The sequence below is a fragment of the Coregonus lavaretus genome (assembly GCF_964263955.1).
Source record: "Coregonus lavaretus genome assembly, chromosome: 29".
Classification (NCBI taxonomy): Eukaryota; Metazoa; Chordata; class Actinopteri; order Salmoniformes; family Salmonidae; genus Coregonus; species Coregonus lavaretus.
Window position 1 is genome coordinate 8,856,772 of NC_140016.1, and position 21,257 is coordinate 8,878,028.

Below are 21,257 nucleotides of genomic sequence, written 5' to 3' on the forward strand. Positions count from 1 at the left end.
ACCAAGATAGTTTTCATCTATATTTTTCGTAGCTGTCTATTTACCACCACAAACCGATGCTGGCACTAAGATTGCACTCAATGAGCTGTATAAGGCCATAAGTAAACAGGAAAATGCTCATCCAGAGGCAGCGCTCCTAGTGGCCGGGGACTTTAATGCAAGGAAACTTAAATCCATTCTACCTAATTTCTACCAGCATGTTAAATGTGCAACCAGAGGAAAAAAAACTCTAGACCACCTTTACTCCACACACAGCGACGCATACAAAGCTCTCCCTCGCCCTCCATTTGTCAAATCTGACCATAACTCTATCCTCCTGATTCCTGCTTATAAGCAAAAACTTAAGCAGGAAGCACCAGTGACTCGGTTAATAAGGAAGTGGACAGATGACGCAGATGCTAAGCTACAGGACTGTTTTGCTAGCACAGACTGGAATATGTTCCGGGATTCTTCCGATAGCATTGAGGAGTACACCACATCAGTCACTGGCGTCATCAATAAGTGCATCGATGACATCGTCCCCACAGTGACCGTACATACATACCCCAACCAGAAGCCATGGATTACAGGCAACATCCGCACTGAGTTAAAGGGTAGAGCTGCCGCTTTCAAGGAGCGGGACTCTAACCCGGACGCTTATAAGAACTCCCGCTATGCCCTCCGACGAACCATCAAACAGGCAAATAGTCAATACAGGACTAAGATTGAATCGTACTACACCGGCTCTGACGCTCGTCGGATGTGGCTTGAAAACTATTACAGACTACAAAGGGAAGCACAGCCGCGATCTGCCCAGAGACACAAGTTTACCAGATGAGCTAAATCACTTCTATGCTCGCTTCGATGCAAGCAACACTGAAACATGCATGAGAGCATCAGCTGTTCCGGATGTGATCACGTTCTCCGTAGCCAATGTGAGTACGACTTTTAAGCAAGTCAACATTCACAAGGCTGCAGGGCCAGACGGATTACCAGGACATGTACTCCGAGCATGCGCTGACCAACTGGCAAGTGTCTTCACTGACATTTTCAACATGTCCCTGACTGAGTCTGTAATACCAACATGTTTCAAGCAGACCACCATAATCCCTGTGCCCAAGAACACTAAGATAACCTGCCTAAATGACTACCGACCCTTGGCACTTACCATGAAGGGCTTTGAAAGGCTGGTCATTAGAGTTACCAGCCTCAGAAATTGCAGCCCAAATAAATGCTTCACAGAGTTCAAGTCACAGACACATCTCAACATCAACTGTTCAGAGGGGACTGTGTGAATCAGGCCTTCATTGTCGAATTGCTGCAAAGAAACCACCACCAATAAGAAGAAGAGACCTGTTTGGGCCAAGAAAATCGAGCAATGGACATTAGACCGGCTTGAAATGTGTCCTTTGGTCTGGAGTTCAAACCGCTGTGTCTTTGTGAGACGCGGTGTGAGTGAACGGATGATATCCGCATGTGTAGTTCCCACCGTAAAACATGGAGAAGGAGGTGTTATGATGTGGGGGTGCTTTGCTGGTGACACTGTCTGTGATTTATTTAGAATTCAAGGCACACTTAACCAGCATGGCTACCACAGCATTCTGCAGCGATACGCCATCCCATCTGGTTTGGGCTTAGTGGGACTATCATTTGTTTTTCAAAAGGACAATGACCCAACACACCTCCAGGCTGTGTAAGGGCTATTTTACCAAGAAGGAGAGTGATGGAGTGCTGCATCAGATGACCTGACCTCCACAATCTCCCGACCTCAACCCAATTTATATGGTTGGGATGAGTCGGATGGCAGAGTAAAGGAAAACCAGCCAACAAGTGCTCAGCATATGTGGGAACTCCTTCAAGACTGTTGGAAAAGCATTCCAGGTGATGCTGGTTGAGAGAATGCCAAGAGTGTGCAAAGCTGTCATCAAGGCAAAGGGTGGCTATTTGAAGAATCTCAAATATAAAATATATTTTGATTTGTTTAACACTTTTTTGGTTAATACATGATTCCATATGTGTTATTTCATAGTTTTGATGTCTTCACTATTAGAAACTATAGAAAATAGTAAAACTAAAGACAATGAGAAGGTGTGTCCAAACTTTTGACTGGTAGTGTGTGTGTGTATGTGTATGTGTATGTTTGTGTGTGTGTGTGTGTGTGTGTGTGTGTGTGTGTGTGTGTGTGTGTGTGTGTGTGTACAGGAGATAGTGGTAGATAATTGCATAGGCTGGTTCTATTACTTAAGTATGGTAATGGAGCCTCACTCATTACCTACACACACACACACACACAAACACACACACACACACACACACACACATATATACGCACACACCCTTTCCCCCTGCAGCAGGAGTCTGCGCTAATGCGAAATTGAAATGACTCAAACCCCTCCAAGACACACACACACACAACCCCCACAGTGCTTTACTAGAGAGCAGAGAGGTATTACAATAGTGTTATCACACGCTAAACAACCTAAGGAAATGACTGTGACTGTATCACTGTGATCATAGTATCCATTGTAATGGAGAGCTATAGCTGGTCCTACAGCTGCCCCATGGTGTTGACTCAGTCAACACAACACATGGTCATTTAGCAGACCATTATAGTCTAATCAACTCAGTCAACACAACACATGGTCATTTAGCAGACCATTATAGTCTAATCAACTTACAGTGGTGAGGTGTTACTGAAAACACTCTGACACACATGCACAAATACACACACACACACACACACTAGAAGTGAGTCTGGCGCAAGCCCCATTCTGGCTCTGTAAGTGGCACTTGAGAGTAGAGGACTGGTGTTTGAGACGACTGAGGAGAGAGAGAGAAAGGGAGAGGGAGGTAGAGAGAGAGAGAGGGAAGGGGAGGGAGAGAGAGAGAGCGAGAGGAACTTGTGTTAACTTGCTTTGGCAATGTTAACACACGTTTCCCATGCCAATAAAGCCCTTAAATTGAAATTGAATTGAATTGAAATTGAAATTGAATTGAATTGGAAGGGGGAGGGAGAGAGAGGGGGAGAGAAATAGAGAGAGAGAGTTCCCCCTTTCACGCCATGCTTCTCCTATAGCTGGTAGCTCCTAGTAGAGTAGCATTACTGGCCTGAAAACCTGAGCTAAAACCCAACAACATGTAATTAGTGTCGTAGCAGTTGATTGGCTTACAGCGTTGATCAACACAGGTACCACTAATTAGCTCCCTTTAGACCAGTGTGTGTGTGTGTGTGTGTGTGTGTGTGTGTGTGTGTGTGTGTGTGTGTGTGTGTGTGTGTGTTTGTGTGTGTGTGAGAGTGTGTGGAGTGTGAGTGAGCATGAGTGTGTGAGACTGTTTGTGTGGAAGATGTTGATGTACAGGGTTGGGTCCCCAGTAAGTTGAGAATGCATAGAGTTTTAGAATCAAGCTCATATGCCGAGTCGGTATTCATGTCATAAGAAGGAATTCCCCTCGAGCACACCCACAAATTGGGGGGAACAAACATTATTTCCCATTGACACCCACTGTAAAAGAGCCAACTTCATTGTCGATTTTTTGTTATACAGAAATATCAAAACATGCCGAAAAGCTGCTGTGTTGTTCAATGTAACCAGGTAAAAAATCCCAACGTACGATTTGCCTCCACGTAGGGAAATAGAGCCTGCGAGAAGAGCCCTGTGGCTTCAGGCTATTCAGCGTGTGAGAGTGTGAAATTGTGGGAACCCGATGTCCAAGTAGGGAAAACATTTAATAACAGGTAAGACATTTAACTTGTTTAGTATAGTCCGTTTGTAACGCCACTCACTACTTGTAGCTTTATAGTCTGTTTGTTTGTGTTGTTGGTCTTGGCTAGCTTAATGTTCTGGTTGGTAGCTAGCTAGCACTCACATAGCTAATGTTAGCGCTGTCAAAAGGGCATATATTACGTTTTTCTAAGTAGTGAGAATGCTCGGGAGCAGGCAATGTTGAAAAGTAATCTTTAGACATGTACTTTTCTTAAATTGAGTTATGTAATTGACTAACACAAGAAGAAAACAAGACAATGGTGTTTGAAAAGAGCCAATTGGGTAACCAAGGTAACCATGGGTTGTTTTCCCCACAGGCTGGCGGGGCCGCAACGTTCTGGGACTATTAAGAAACCAGGCCAACCTGAGATAGTTAGATGTTCTGTTCTGCTCCTCTTCATCACAAATTAGTATATACAGTTTAAGTCGGAAGTTTACATACACCTTAGCCAAATACATTTAAACTCAGTTTTTCACAATTCCTGACATTTAATCCTAGTAAAAATTACCTGTTTTAGGTCAGCTAGGATCACCACTTTATTTTAAGAATGTGAAATGTCAGAATAATAGTAGAGAGAATGATTTATTTCAGCTTTTATTTCTTTCATCACATTCCCAGTGGGTCAGAAGTATACATACACTCAATTAGTATTTGGTAGCATTGCTTTTAAATTGTTTAACTTGGGTCAAAAGTTTCGGGTAGCCTTCCACAAGCTTCCCACAATAAGTTGGGTGAAATTTGGCTCATTCCTCCTGACAGAGCAGGTGTAACTGAGTCAGGTTTGTAGGCCTCCTTGCTCGCACACGCTTTTTCAGTTCTGCCCACACATTTTCTATAGGATTGAGGTCAGGGCTTTGTGATGGCCACTCCAGTACCTTGACTTTGTTGTCCTTAAGCCATTTTGCCACAACTTTGGAAGTATGCTTGGGGTCATTGTCCATTTGGAAGACACATTTGCGACCAAGCTTTAACTTCCTGACTAATGTCTTGAGATGTTGCTTCAATACATCCACATAATTTTCCTTCCTCATGATGCCATCTATTTTGTGGACCAGTCCCTCCTGCAGCAAAGCACCCCCACAGCATGATGCTGCCACCCCCCTGCTTCACGGTTGGGATGGTGTTCTTCGGCTTGCAAGCGACCCCCTTTTTCCTCCAAACATAACGATGGTCATTATGGCCAAACAGTTCTATTTCTGTTTCATCCGACCAGAGGACATTTCTCCAAAAAGTACGATCTTTGTCCTCATGTGCAGTTGCAAACCGTAGTCTGGCTTTTTTATGGCGGTTTTGGAGCAGTGGCTTCTTCCTTGCTGAGCGGCCTTTCAGGTTATGTCGATATAGGACTCGTTTTACTGTGGATATAGATACTTTTGTACCTGTTTCCTCCAGCATCTTCACAAGGTCCTTTGCTGTTGTTCTGGGATTGATTTGCACTTTTCAAACCAAAGCACGTTCATCTCTAGGAGACAGAACGTGTCTCCTTCCTGAGCGGTATGATGGCTACGTGGTCCCATGGTGTTTATACTTTCGTACTATTGTTTGTACAGATGAACGTGGTACCTTCAGGCGTTTGGAAATTGCTCCCAATGATGAACCAGACTTGTGGAGGTCTACAATTGTTTTTCTGAGGTCTTGGCTGATTTCTTTTGATTTTCCCATGATGTCAAGCAGAGAGTCACTGAGTTTGAAGGTAGTCCTTGAAATACATCCACAGGTACACCTCCAATTGACTCAAATGATGTAAATTAGCCTATCAGAAGCTTCTAAAGCCATGACATAATTTTCTGGAATTTCCCAAGCTGTTTAAAGGCACAGTCAACTTAATGTATGTAAACTTCTGACCAGCTAGAATTGTGATACAGTGAATTATAAGTGAAATAATCTGTCTGTATACAATTGTTGGAAAAATTACATGCACAAAGTAGATGTCCTAACCGACTTGCCAAAACTATAGTTTGTTAACAATACATTTGTGGAGTGGTTGAAAAATGAGTTTTAATGACTCCAACCAAAGTGTATGTAAACTTCCGACTTCAACTGTACATCTTCTCCTTCTTCTCCCCCTCTCCTCCCTCTCTCTCTTTCTACCTTCTCCTTCTCTCTCCTCCTTTCTACCATAACCCTAACCCTCCCTCTCTCTTTAGTTCTGTCCTAGACTGGTGGTCAGTAGTCTTCTTGCTGAAACAGAATGCTGTCTCTGTCGCATGGTGTTTTTTTAGTTCAACATCACAGAGCAAGAAACAAGTGATGGGTTCTCTCTAAGACACGGGTAATGGTAAGACATGGGAGAGTGATGGGTTCTCTCTAAGACACGGGTAATGGTAAGACATGGGAGAGTGATGGGTTCTCTCTAAGACACGGGTAACGGTAAGACATGGGAGAGTGATGGGTTCTCTCTAAGACACGGGTAACGGTAAGACATGGGAGAGTGATGGGTTCTCTCTAAGACACGGGTAACGGTAAGACATGGGAGAGTGATGGGTTCTCTCTAAGACACGGGTAACGGTAAGACATGGGAGAGTGATGGGTTCTCTCTAAGACACGGGTAACGGTAAGACATGGGAGAGTGATGGGTTCTCTCTAAGACACGGGTAAGAAAGGGTAAGACATGGGAGAGTGATGGGTTCTCTCTTCCTCTGTTTTTAGAAATAGGTCCATGAAAGCTCCTATCCTTTCCATATCAATCCTTGGAGGATTACTATAGGTCAAACTGATGACTTATCATGTCATAGGGAAAGAGGTCATACTGATGGCTTATCATGTCATAGGGAAAGTGGTCATACTGATGGCTTATCATGTCATAGGGAAAGTGGTCATACTGATGGCTTATCATGTCATAGGGAAAGTGGTCATACTGATGGCTTATCATGTCATAGGGAAAGTGGTCATACTGATGGCTTATCATGTCATAGGGAAAGTGGTCATACTGATGACTTATCATGTCATAGGGAAAGTGGTCATACTGATGGCTTATCATGTCATAGGGAAAGTGGTCATACTGATGGCTTATCATGTCATAGGGAAAGTGGTCATACTGATGGCTTATCATGTCATAGGGAAAGTGGTCATACTGATGGCTTATCATGTCATAGGGAAAGTGGTCATACTGATGGCTTATCATGTCATAGGGAAAGTGGTCATACTGATGGCTTATCATGTCATAGGGAAAGTGGTCATACTGATGGCTTATCATGTCATAGGGAAAGTGGTCATACTGATGGCTTATCATGTCATAGGGAAAGTGGTCATACTGATGGCTTATCATGTCATAGGGAAAGTGGTCATACTGATGGCTTATCATGTCATAGGGAAAGTGGTCATACTGATGGCTTATCATGTCATAGGGAAAGTGGTCATACTGATGGCTTATCATGTCATAGGGAAAGTGGTCATACTGATGGCTTTTCTGTACAGTAGTTTGTCAGCTTTAATGCAGAGTAAGGAGACACAAACCCTTCAGGCATGTGTGTGTTAACTAAATAAAGAGTTGCTGTGTAAATTGGTGTTCCTGGAGAGTGTGTGTGTGAGGGTGTGTGTGTGTGACTGTGTGTGTGTGAGGGTGTGTGTGTGACAGTGTTGTATGACAGAGTGTGTGTGAGGGTGTGTGTGTGACAGTGTGTGTGTGTGTGTGTGTGTGGGGGGGGGTGACAGTGTGTGTGTGAGGGTGTGTGTGTGTGTGTGTGTGTGTGTGTGTGTGTGTGTGTGTGTGTGTGTGTGTGTGTGTGTGTGTGTGTGTGTGTGTGTGTGTGTGTGTGTGTGTGTGTGTGTGTGTGTGTGTGAGCCAGTGTGTGTGTGTGTGTGTGTGTGTGAGCCAGTGTGTGTGTGAGGGTGTGTGTTTGACAAAGTGTGTGTGTGTGTGTGTGTGTGTGTGTGTGTGTGTGTGTGTGTGTGTGTGTGTGTGTGACAGTGTGTGTGTGAGGGTGTGTGTGTGACAGTGTGTGTGTGAGGGTGTGTGTGTGTGTGTGTGAGACAGTGTGTGTGTGTGGGTGTGTGTGTGACAGAGTATGTGTGAGGGTGTGTGTGTGACAGTGTGTGTGTGACAGTGTGTGTGTAACACTGTGTGTGTGTGTGACAGTGTGTGTGTGACAGTGTGTGTGTGACAGTGTGTTTGTGTGAGAGTGTGTTAGTGACAGTGTGTGTGAGAGTGTGTGTGAAAGAGTATGTGAGATGGAGATGTATATTTAATGTATGGGTGTGTGGGAGTGTTTAAAGAACCCTTGAAAGGAAGGATGGGAAATGTAACCTCGAAATGGGTACACGCGCGCATGCACACGCAAACACACACACCCACACGCACACACAAACACCCGCACGTACACACACACACAGAGCTCTTTGTGTGTGTGTGGCCATTTACATTTCTCTGCTTGGATAACCGTCTTCACCTCTCCTCCCCCTTCTCCTCCTCTGTCCAGTCAGACCTCACCCCTCTACACCTCCTCCCCCTGTCTTCACCTCTACTCTACCTTTTCTCTATTCTATTCTCTCTCCATCTCCCCCCTCCTCCCTCTCCCCCTTCTCCCCTCCTCCAGCTCCCCTCCCTTTCAGATCTCCCCCTCTCTCCTTCTCTCCCTCTCCCACAGTCATCAGAAAAACATACAGGAATGGACTCCTATTGTAGCTGATGTGTGATGTCTGGTTCTGATCACCTAGTGTGTTATATGGGAGAGTAATTGACTAGAACTGCTCTGTTAACATTAACCAGGTGTCTTAGCTGTGTGTCAGATTAGACCTAAGGACTTACTGACCTGTGTGTGTGTGTGTGTGCTTACTGGCGTCAGTGTGTGTGTGTGTGTTTGTGTACCTGAATGTTGTTGACATATTTATGTCAAGCTTCCCACAAATACAGAATCCCATGGCATTACTATTGTGTGTTTATGGGTGTGTGTGAGTGTTTTCCAGCGAGAGAGAAAGCCACTCTCTCTTAGAGACCAGAATCCAGAACCAGTCGCTCCACGGGGGTCTGACTTTATGAGGTGTTCCAGTAAGAATGGACCCACTAACCTGACACAGAAAGAGAGGAGGGGGACAGAAGAGGAGAGAGAGAGAGAGAGAGAGAGAGAGAGAGAGAGAGAGAGAGAGAGAGAGAGAGAGAGAGAGAGAGAGAGAGAGAGAGAGAGAGAGAGAGAGAGAGAGAGAGAGAGAGAGAGAGAGAGAGAGAGAGAGAGAGAGAGAGAGAGAGAGAGAGAGAGAGAGAGAGAGAGAGAGAAATATTGGGGATGAGGACAGGAGGTGATGGATCACATTATTTGCTAATGGACTGAAATAAAAGCTTTTTTTCTTACAACTGGAACAATATTATTTCTCGCTATTTGTCAGATACCAAATGATTCACAGGTTGTTGTTGGTAGTGTACAGTAATCACGCGCTAATCATTAGTTCTAATGTGCTCTCTGGCTGTTTTACAGGAAGGTAGTTAGCAAGGTCAAGGTAGGGTGGGAGAGATTTCCTTTTAGTGTGTGTGTGTATGTGTGGGTGGGTACATCCATGTGTACATCCGTTCGTGCATGCATGGGAACGTGTGCGTGAATGAGCGAGTGTCTGTGTGGCTGTGTGGCTGTGTGCGTGAATACGCGTGTGTGTGTGAGTGTATCCCTCCAGTCCACCATGCTAATGAACTTACTAAGTGTCCCATCATAACGTTAATCAAATTACTCCTGAACCAAAATTGACAGTTTTCATTAATTATAAAGGATTACTCTAATTGCCATTCAAATGTATTCATTTAGAACAGACGGCATTCACTAATGTCTCTGGGAATCTGCATATTAAATAGAGAAGGTCGTTCATTAGGTATGCTAATGTATGCATGGTTCCTTATTTTGTGATTGGTGGACCATATGTGTCTGGGCAGGAGAGGACAGAGTCTAGAAGGAAGTTATTCATGTGTTTAATAAACAGGGAGACGTAGAGGCACAACACTACTGACCCAACACTACTGACACAACACTACTGACACAACACTACTGACACAACACTACTGACACAACACTACTGACCCAACATTACTGACACAATGCTACTGACCCAACACTACTGACACAACATTACTGACTCAACACTACTGACACAACACTACTGACACAACACTACTGACACAACACTACTGACCCAACATTACTGACACAATGCTACTGACACAACGCTACTGACACAACACTACTGACACAACACTACTGACCCAACACTACTGACCCAACACTACTGACACAACACTACTGACCCAACACTACTGACCCAACACTACTGACCCAACACTACTGACCCAACACTACTGACCCAACACTACTGACCCAACACTACTGACCCAACGCTACTGACCCAACGCTACTGACACAACACTACTGACACAACACTACTGACCCAACACTACTGACACAACACTACTGACACAACACTACTGACCCAACACTACTGACACAACGCTACTGACACAACACTACTGACACAACACTACTGACACAACACTACTGACCCAACACTACTGACAACACTACTGACACAACACTACTGACCCAACACTACTGACCCAACACTACTGACAGAACACTACTGGCACAACACTACTGACACAACACTACTGACACAATACTACTGACACAACACTACTGACACAACACTACTGACACAACACAACACTACTGACAAGCTCATTGGCCTTCCTTTACCCCAGTAAAGTAGTTAAGTGAGTTCATAGACTGTCCTCTTAAGCAATCCCACTACAATGAAATCCCAGAAGGAATGGTTACTCAGGACATTTAAGACGTTTCAGAAAGATGAAAATGTCTGAATTGAATTTTGAATGATTAAATGTAGGAAACTGAATGGGCTAGTCTTTGGGACCTACAGCCCAGGGGGAGACAGGGACTCCTTTTCCCCAGGCAGGACTCTCCCTGGGCGGGTAGGAGAACAGAGCAGTCCCCCTGACCCATGACTCACACATGGGTCCATTTGTACTGAGAAATATTTAATGATGAGGCAAAACCACTAGACACACAGACACAAACACACACATACTGAGGGAGAGATGATGCAGGGAGCGAACAGAGGATGAATGTTTCAGTGCAGTGAGATGCTGTGGTTGAATAAATCATGACACTAGATAGACATGATGGGAGCAACATTACAGACTACTCTAACAGCATCCGCCTGATGGAACAAGTGGCTTACAAATGCGTGTGTGTGCGTATGACAGGTTGAGGGGTCACCACGGAAACAAGCCAGTCAGACTCCTAGATGACAAAGGCAAAGTCTTCTCATGCTTTGTTGATTTCAAAAAAGCTTTTGACTCAATTTGGGGATTAGGGTCTGCTATACAAATTGATGGAAAGTGGTGTTGGGGGAAAACATACGACATAATAAAATCCATGTACACAAACAACAAGGGTGCAGTTAAAATTGGCCAAAAAAAAGACACACATTTATTTCCAAAGGGCCGTGGGGTGAGACAGGGATGCAGCTTGAGCCCCACCCTCTTCAACATAAACTACCATTCAAAAGTTTGGGGTCACTTAGAAATGTCCTTGTTGTCGAAAGAAAAGCAATTTTTTGTCAATTAAAAAAACATCACATTGATCAGAAATACAGTGTAGATATTGTTAATGTTGTAAATGGCTATTGTAACTGGAAACGGCTACAGAGGCCCATTATCAGCAACCATCAGTCCTGTGTTCCAGTGGCACATTGTGATTAGTAATCCAAGTTTATCATTTTAAAAGGCTTATTGATCATTAGAAAACCCATTTGCAATTATGTTAGCACAGGTGAAAACTGTTGTGCTGATTAAATAAGCAATAAAACTGGCCTTCTTGAGACTAGTTGAGCATCTGGAGCATCAGCAATTGTGGGTTCGATTACAGGATCAAAATGGCCAGAAGCAAATAACTTTCTTCTGAAACTCGTCAGTCTATTCTTGTTCTGAGAAATGAAGGCTATTCCATGCGAGAAATTGCCAAGAAACTCTCATACAACGATCTCATACAACGATGTGTACTACTCCCTTCACAGAACAGCGCAAACTGACTCTAACCAGAGTAGAAAGAGGAGTGGGAGGCCCCAGTGCACAACTGAGCAAGAGGACAAATACATTAGAGTGTCTAGTTTGAGAAACAGATGCCTAACAGGTCCTCAACTGGCAGCTTCATTAAATAGTACTCGCAAAACAGCAATCTCAACGTCAACAGTGAAGAGGCGACTCCGGGATGCTGACCTACTAGGCAGAGTTGCAAAGAAAAAGCCATATCTCAGACTGCCCATCTTAATCTTTTATCTTTATTGGCCAGTCTGAGATATGGTTTTTTCTTTGCAACTCTGCCAAGAAGGTCAGAAGGAGAAGGCCTAGAAGGGGAAAGACAGGAGGGGAATAGAGAGAGAGAGACAGTATGAGAATAGAGGAGAGAGACAGTAGAATAGAGGAGAGAGACAGTAGAATAGAGAAGAGGGACAGTAGATAAGAGGAGAGAGACAGTAGGAGAATAGAGGAGAGACAGTAGAATAGAGGAGAGAGACAGTAGATAAGAGGAGAGAGACAGTAGGAGAATAGAGGAGAGAGACAGTAGAATAGAGGAGAGAGACAGTAGGAGAATAGAGGAGAGAGACAGTAGGAGAATAGAGGAGAGAGACAGTAGAATAGAGGAGAGAGACAGTAGAATAGAGGAGAGAGACAGTAGAATAGAGGAGAGAGACAGTAGAATAGAGGAGAGAGACAGTAGATAAGAGGAGAGAGACAGTAGGAGAATAGAGGAGAGAGACAGTAGAATAGAGGAGAGAGACAGTAGATAAGAGGAGAGAGACAGTAGGAGAATAGAGGAGAGAGACAGTAGAATAGAGGAGAGAGACAGTAGAATAGAGGAGAGAGACAGTAGAATAGAGGAGAGAGACAGTAGAATAGAGGAGAGAGACAGTAGGAGAATAGAGGAGAGAGACACAAGGAGAATAGAGGAGAGAGACACAAGGAGAATAGAGGAGAGAGACAGTAGAATAGAGGAGAGAGACAGTAGAATAGAGGAGAGAGACAGTAGAATAGAGGAGAGAGACAGTAGAATAGAGGAGAGAGACAGTAGAATAGAGGAGAGAGACAGTAGAATAGTGGAGAGAGACAGTAGAATAGAGGAGAGAGACAGTAGGAGAATAGAGGAGAGAGACACAAGGAGAATAGAGGAGAGAGACACAAGGAGAATAGAGGAGAGAGACACAAGGAGAATAGAGGAGAGAGACAGTAGAATAGAGGAGAGAGACAGTAGAATAGAGGAGAGAGACAGTAGAATAGAGGAGAGAGACAGTATGAGAATAGAGGAGAGAGACAGTAGAATAGAGGAGAGAGACAGTAGGAGAATAGAGGAGAGAGACAGTGGGAGAATAGAGGAGAGAGACAGTAGGAGAATAGAGGAGAGATACAGTAGGAGAATAGAGGAGAGAGACAGTAGAATAGAGGAGAGAGACAGTAGAATAGAGGAGAGAGACAGTAGAATAGTGGAGAGAGACAGTAGAATAGAGGAGAGAGACAGTAGGAGAATAGAGGAGAGAGACACAAGGAGAATAGAGGAGAGAGACACAAGGAGAATAGAGGAGAGAGACAGTAGAATAGAGGAGAGAGACAGTAGAATAGAGGAGAGGGACAGTAGGAGAATAGAGGAGAGAGACAGTAGAATAGAGGAGAGAGACAGTAGAATAGAGGAGAGAGACAGTAGGAGAATAGAGGAGAGAGACAGTAGAATAGAGGAGAGAGACAGTAGAATAGAGGAGAGAGACAGTAGAATAGAGGAGAGAGACACAAGGAGAATAGAGGAGAGAGACAGTAGAATAGAGGAGAGAGACAGTATGAGAATAGAGGAGAGAGACAGTAGGAGAATAGAGGAGAGAGACAGTAGAATAGAGGAGAGAGACAGTAGAATAGAGGAGAGAGACAGTAGAATAGAGGAGAGAGACACAAGGAGAATAGAGGAGAGAGACAGTGGGAGAATAGAGGAGAGAGACAGTAGGAGAATAGAGGAGAGATACAGTAGGAGAATAGAGGAGAGAGACAGTAGAATAGAGGAGAGAGACAGTAGAATAGAGGAGAGAGACAGTAGGAGAATAGAGGAGAGAGACAGTAGATAAGAGGAGAGAGACAGTAGAATAGAGGAGAGAGACAGTAGAATAGAGGAGAGAGACAGTATGAGAATAGAGGAGAGAGAAAATAAGTGTTGAAGAGGTAAAGTTTAGAAAGTATGATTAAGACAAAAGAGACACAAAAGAGAATGATAAAGTGCGTTTAGATGTTCTCATCAGACACTCAAACTCACAGTTCTGACATGATCAGTGGATCGGAGGATTGACCCTTTGAAGCTTCCGTACTGTTGGAAATTCACTCTGTAAGGTGGTGTGAAGTTTTCTTTTTAGCTGAAGTAGTTGTGGTTGTAATAATATTTTGGTCGCTACAGGGATTACTTAAAAGTTGCGTTATTATTGCTTTGCTGCTTTTTATTGGTTTATTTTTTAACTTAGTGGGAGGATGATTGTGTGTTTAATTGTACTAAAGTGACAAACAATCCCCCTCATAATTTGATGAAAGCGTGTTATCATTCAATTAGATAGATATGCCGTCTGTGTTTGTAATTATGTACACCTATTTTCAGCCGCCGGGCTCGGAGTGTGTGTGCGTGCGCGTGCTCGTGTATTCCACCGTCAGGCTCGAAGAGGCCATGCAGCCATTTTACAGAAATTCACTTCCACAGTAATTTGTGTTGCTCTGGGTAATTACGAGAGATAGAGAGAGAGAGAGATAGATGTTTTTATTTCATGAAACCAAAAAGGAAAAATGTGTAGGCCTTGTAATTTTCTGTGTGTTTAATATGTGCAGCTTTGTTGTCTAATGGTAGCAGACTAGCAGCTCTAAACTGCCTGGAACAAGTGAATATGGGCCCTGGTCAATTATAGTACACTATAAAGGGAATAATGTGCCATTTGGGACAACATATAATAATGAACAGAGTCAGGGCCACAGAATCATAAATGCAGAGTTATCAACACAGTTATATTTGTTGAGTACAGGGAGAGTGGTGATGAATATGTGAATCAGATCAGACAGGTGAAAGCAGAAGCTTAGAGGTCCGGCTGCTGTCAGGCTGCTGTCCAGCTGCTGTCAGGCTGCTGTCAGGCTGCTGTCCGGCTGCTGTCAGGCTGCTGTCCTGCTGCTGTCCGGCTGCTGTCCTGCTGCTGTCAGGCTGCTGTCCGGCTGCTGTCAGGCTGCTGTCAGGCTGCTGTCAGGCTGCTGTCAGGCTGCTGTCAGGCTGCTGTCCGGCTGCTGTCCTGCTGCTGTCAGGCTGCTGTCAGGCTGCTGTCAGGCTGCTGTCCGGCTGCTGTCCTGCTGCTGTCAGGCTGCTGTCAGGCTGCTGTCCGGCTGCTGTCCTGCTGCTGTCAGGCTGCTGTCAGGCTGCTGTCCGGCTGCTGTCCTGCTGCTGTCAGGCTGCTGTCCGGCTGCTGTCAGGCTGCTGTCAGGCTGCTGTCCGGCTGCTGTCCTGCTGCTGTCAGGCTGCTGTCCGGCTGCTGTCCTGCTGCTGTCCGGCTGCTGTCAGGCTGCTGTCAGGCTGCTGTCAGGCTGCTGTCCGGCTGCTGTCCTGCTGCTGTCCTGCTGCTGTCCGGGTGCTGTCCTGCTGCTGTCAGGCTGCTGTCAGGCTGCTGTCCGGCTGCTGTCCTGCTGCTGTCAGGCTGCTGTCAGGCTGCTGTCCTGCTGCTGTCCTGCTGCTGTCAGGCTGCTGTCCTGCTGCTGTCAGGCTGCTGTCCAGCTGCTGTCAGGCTGCTGTCAGGCTGCTGTCCGGCTGCTGTCAGGCTGCTGTCCTGCTGCTGTCCGGCTGCTGTCCTGCTGCTGTCAGGCTGCTGTCCAGCTGATGTCAGGCTGCTGTCCGGCTGCTGTCAGGCTGCTGTCAGGCTGCTGTCCGGCTGCTGTCAGGCTGCTGTCCGGCTGCTGTCCTGCTGCTGTCAGGCTGCTGTCAGGCTGCTGTCCGGCTGCTGTCCTGCTGCTGTCAGGCTGCTGTCCGGCTGCTGTCCTGCTGCTGTCAGGCTGCTGTCAGGCTGCTGTCCGGCTGCTGTCCTGCTGCTGTCCGGCTGCTGTCAGGCTGCTGTCCGGCTGCTGTCCTGTTGCTGTCAGGCTGCTGTCAGGCTGCTGTCCTGCTGCTGTCCTGCTGCTGTCAGGCTGCTGTCCTGCTGCTGTCAGGCTGCTGTCCTGCTGCTGTCCTGCTGCTGTCAGGCTGCTGTCAGGCTGCTGTCCGGCTGCTGCCCGGCCGGTGTGTGACTGGTCTCACAGGGGAAATGTGTTTTGTTGTTCTTCAGTGACCTGATGGCGGCTCAGACCTCAGAAAAGGTGGGTGGGAGATCAAGGCTCTGTAGGGTTGGGAGCTCCTCCAGGACTGACTAGTCAACTGGGTTCGGCTGGTTTAAGAGGGCTTCAAAGTGTTCACCCCACCTCTGGACTATCTTAGTTTGGTCGTTTAAGGGAGTGGACCAATCTGCACTTCTGAGGGGACAGAGAGAGCAACTTGCTGGGCCATGGGTTGTCTTCAGGGCATCATAACAACATGTCATATCTCGCGTAATGAGGACATCCCTGATATCAGAGCGCCTGATGACAATCATGTAGTTATGAGGTGCCAGTGCTTTGATCGCGGGTGCATCCAGGAGGTTTTGAATTTGTTTTTCATTTGGAACATGGTGTTGGTGATGGTGAGTTCATGTTCAGCACAAAGGCTTAGTAATCTCAATCCATTTGCATTGGCATGACCAACGCAGTGCTGTCCTAAGACTCCACTCCATATCTCACAGTATCTCCCCACTCTTGCGTTGAAGTCACTCAATAACAAGATTTTGTCATTTTGGGGTACTCTGTGGAGGGCCTCGTCCAGCATCTCGTAAAAGCAGTCTTTTGCATATTTTTTCTGATGGTATAGTTGGTGCATAAGCACTGAAGAGTGGCATGCTGCTTTTCAACAAGGGGAATGCGGAGTGACATTAGTCTTTCGCTAATGCCAGTTGGTGTTTCTTTGAGATTTGGCAGTTCTTCACGGCAATGCCCACACCATGCAGATGTTGCCCTTCTGGGGGGTATCCCTTCCAGAAGGTGTAGCCCTCCCTTTCCTCCCTGAGCGACCCTTCACCCAGGAGTCTGGTCTCACTGAGAACAGCAATGTCGATGTTATATCACTTCAGCTCTGCTGCGATGAGTGCAGTCCTTCATTTGGGCCTTTCGGTGCCATGGCTTGAGTCCAAGAGAGTCCTTATGCTACATGTTGATACCGCTGAAACGGGATGTCCTGATAGGTGCGGTAGCCTATCTAGGAGAGTTAAAGCGGGCAATGTTTAGGACACCTTTTCTAGGCCTTTCCCCAACTGGGATGAGCAGTGTGGTTCCTAAAACGGCCTGCTCAGATGTACAGCGGTCTGTCGGGAGCAGCTGCCACTCAAATCCCAGCTGCTGATGACCAATAGCCCTGTGCTGTTACCGTGCAGGGGCCTGGCTAGGAGCTTCCTCATCATTCAGTCCTGCCCCCATTACCAAGCACCCTGTCGCCAGTAGACTTTCTTGGTGCAGGAAATCTAGGTGGAACTCGCTGAAGAGCAGTAGTGGATACCTGCGCACTGAAATTATTTAGAGGGACATGGGGGATGTGCTTGTCCCAACGTCACTTCTTCGCTGTTGGAATGGGCTCCGGTGACAAGGAAAAAAATCCAAGACACCCAACACCTCCCCACAGCTACAGGAGGCTGCCGGAGCTCCAGTCTGTCAAAGGACCACCTGTTGCACGTCGCCAGGACGTGTCCACTTAACGTGGGCCTGTGCACCGCACCTCTGGGGACCACTACAGCTCCGAGATCCCCTGCCGAGTGAGCCTGGGGCCACGGGGACGCCCAGTTAACGTGTCACGAGAAGAGGCTGTGTACTGGCAAGGGAAGGCTTATACACAGAGCTGCTTCCTGGTTTACCACAAGGGCTAGCCAGCGGCAGCAAGCTGTAAGCATATATACATTACCGTTCAAAAGTTTGGGGTCACTTAGAAATGTCCTTGTTTTCGAAAGAAAAGCAATTTTTTTGTCTATTAAAATAACATCAAATTGATCAGAAATACAGTGTAGACATTGTTAATGTTGTAAATGGCTATTGTAGCTGGAAACGGCTGATTTTTTTATGGAATATCTACATAGGTGTACAGAGGCCCATTATCAGCAACCATCAGTCTTGTGTTCCAATGGCACATTGTGTTTGTTAATCCAAGTTTATCATTTTAAAAGGCTAATTGATCATTAGAAAACCCTTTTGCAATTATGTTAGCAAAGGTGAAAACTGTTGTGCTGATTAAAGAAACAATAAAACTGGCCTTCTTGAGACTAGTTGAGTATCTGGAGCATCAGCAATTGTGGGTTCGATTACAGGCTCAAAATGGCCAGAAACAACGAACTTCCTTCTGAAACTCATCAGTCTATTCTTGTTCGGAGAAATGAAGGCTATTCCATGCGAGAAATTGCCAAGAAACTGAAGATCTCGTACAACACTGTGTACTACTCCCTTCACAGAACAGCGCAAACTGGCTCTAACCAGAATAGAAAGAGGAGTGGGAGGCCCCGGTGCACAACTGAGCAAGAGGACAAATACATTAGAGTGTCTAGTTTGAGAAACAGATGCCTAACAGTTCCTCAACTGGTAGATTCATTAAATAGTACCCGCAAAACACCAGTCTCAACGTCAACAGTGAAGAGGCGACTCTGGGATGCTGACCTTCTAGGCAGAGTTGCAAACAAGTCCAGTGTCTGTGTTCTTTTGCCCATCTTAATCTTTTATTTTTATTGGCCAGTCTGAGATATAGCTGTTTCTTTGCAACTCTGCCTAGAAGGTCAGCATCCCAGAGTCGCCTCTTCACTGATGACGTTGAGACTGGTGGGGCAAGACCATCAAGGCTTGCATCTACATACTGCTTAAAGCTATCCAGACTGAATAAATTATGTTTGTGAATGATGTGACAATGGTGGTAACTGTTTAAAAAAAAATCTAAACTCTTAAGTGTTTGTTTGTAGAGTGATTCAATTGGTTTCAGAATAGTAGCTCCTGCTTGTGACCAGCATGTGAGGCAATATCTCAGACGTGAGAAGATCACAGCATGCATGTATAGTTTGGTGGCCTCCAGAGGAAGGTAAGGTCTTATAAACCTAAAGTTGGATAATCCAAACTTGACCGTGTTTACCACCTTCTTCACAACTTGGAGTCCAAAATGACGCCGAGATACCTGAAGTTAGACACAACTTTCATTAACAAGAACAGCTCGTTGGGAAGAATCAATGAATTTTTTAGAGAAGTACATACAAACAGTCTTGTCGATATTTAAATTCAAACAAGAATCAGTCATCCATTTTAGAAATGTGCACCTTAGCTTCAGTTAACTTGGTAACTTGTTGTCTGTTTTTTGAGTGGACATGCAGGACTGTATCGTCTGCATACATCTGCATGTTAACTTGTGGGCAAACAGGTGGGAGATCATTTATATAGATGGTAAACAGAAGGGGGCCTAATATTGACCCTGTCACGCCCTGGCTCTGGGGACTCTAGTATGTTGAGCCAGGGTGTGAGTTTTCATTTGTTTTTCGTTTCTAGTTGTTGTATTTCTATGTTGGCCAGAATGGTTCTCAATCAGAGGCAACGAGTGTCAGCTGTTGCTGGTTGTCTCTGATTGGGAACCATATTTAGACAGCCTGTTTTCCCACAGTGGTTGTGGGATCTTGTTCCTGTGTGGTTTGTGTTAGACCGAGGACGTCACGTTATCGTTTGTTGTTTTTGTTCGTGTTATCATCATCATTATTTAATAAATATGTTAACTTTTCACGCTGCGCCTTGGTCCTCTGTACCCGACGATCGTGACAGACCCTTGTGGGACCACAATGTTATAGTAAAGAGAGTCCGACTGAGTGTCCCCCAAACGAACCCTTTGGCTTCTGTTTGTCAGATAGGAATACATCCAACTATTGGCTTCAATGGACACATTAAGGATAGTTTGGATAGGAGGACCTCATGATTCACAGTATCAAAGGCCTTTTTAAGATCCAAAAAGACGGCGCTGACTTCACCACCTATATCCAGTTTAGATTTAATGCACTCCAGAAAATAGCAGAATGGTCACCCTGATTGAGGTGATCAGTCAGATGATCAGCCACCCATCTTTCAGCTACTTTCGATAAGACTGGAAGAATGCTTATAGGTCGGGAGGGTTGAAGTAGGCATGCTGCTTCCCTCAAACCACTGCAGAACTGCACCAGACGCATCACAACACCCTGGGTGGTACACACACACACACACACACACACACACACACACATGCGAGTGCGCTGCTGCTCTCATTGCTATCTGATTAAACGCAGCTCTCTTCAGTCAGGAGCCAAAAGCACGGAGTCTTAGACTGTTTTCTGGTCTCCTATCTTTCCAGGTTTTTCCTCAAGTTCTTCCTGAAATGCAACCAGAACTGTCTGAAGAACGCAGGGAACCCACGAGACATGAGACGCTTTCAGGTGGGAGAGAGAGAACCGTAAAACCACATTTAACATAATTTCATTAGACACAACAGTAATGCTGTTTGATGGAAGCTTTCAGGTCCTGTCTCACATGTCCTTGTCTGTCCCCCTGCCCCCTTTTCCTCTGTCTTCTGTGTCTCTTGTCCCTGTCTGTCCCAGGTGGTGGTGTCTACCACGGTGAGTGTGGACGGTCATGTCCTCACTGTCTCTGACAACATATTTGTCCACAACAACTCTAAACACGGTCGCCGGGCCAGGAGACTAGACCCCTCAGAAGGAACACCCTCGTACCTGGAGCATGGTAAACACACACACTTTCTTTCTCATCTCTGGTACAGTTTATTAACCGCTAAGGATGATGACTGCATTACTGTAACGAATTACTCTCTCTCTTTTCTCTCTCTCTTTTCTCTCTCTCTCTCTCTCTCTCTCTCTCTCTCTCTCTCTCTCTCTCTCTCTCTCTCTCTCTGTCTCTGTCTCTGTCTCTCTCTCTCTCACTACTCACTCACTCACACTCTCTCTCTCTCTCTCTCTCTCTCTCTCGTCATTAACAGTCTCTCTTTCTTTAATTAGAACAGCTTCTCTCTCTCTCTCTCTCTCTCTCTCTCTCTCTCTCTCTCTCTCTCTCTCTCTCTCCTCTCTCTCTCCCTCTCTCTCACCCCCTCTCCTCTCCCTCCTTTTTCCCTCTGAGATTCTTAACTCTCAGTGAGAGAACAGAGAGAGGAGGAGAGGATGAGAGCAGCAGTGAATCCTGTATTCTCCCAGTGGCCGGCTCTTGTTAGAACTGCCATAGTGTTTTATGAGGACCATGTGTCGTAGCAGGACTATGGTGCTTATGAGGCCCCAGGAAGCTTAAAGACAACGCTGAGCTTATTTCCTATGAGACCTGGCTGGGTTTATCCTCCAGCCTCTATCGCTCTCTCTCTCTGCCTCTCTCCCTCTCTCTCCCCCCAAAGCTTTTCCCAGGTTAACACACACAAGCA

The 21,257-nt window shown here is 45.7% G+C and overlaps 1 protein-coding gene across 1 annotated transcript in view; it reads left to right on the forward strand.

Moving 5' to 3' along the window:
- The window catches only part of LOC311105003 (transcription factor COE1-A-like), a gene marked incomplete at its 3' end in the record, with an annotated part of 78,374 nt that overhangs the window by 14,164 nt on the left and 42,953 nt on the right, over window positions 1–21,257 (forward strand). The window contains exons 7-8 of the mRNA XM_084146987.1: window positions 20,190–20,271; window positions 20,434–20,575. Coding sequence (XP_084003113.1) covers window positions 20,190–20,271; window positions 20,434–20,575 — 224 coding nt within the window. The remainder of the gene's footprint in view (window positions 1–20,189; window positions 20,272–20,433; window positions 20,576–21,257) is intronic.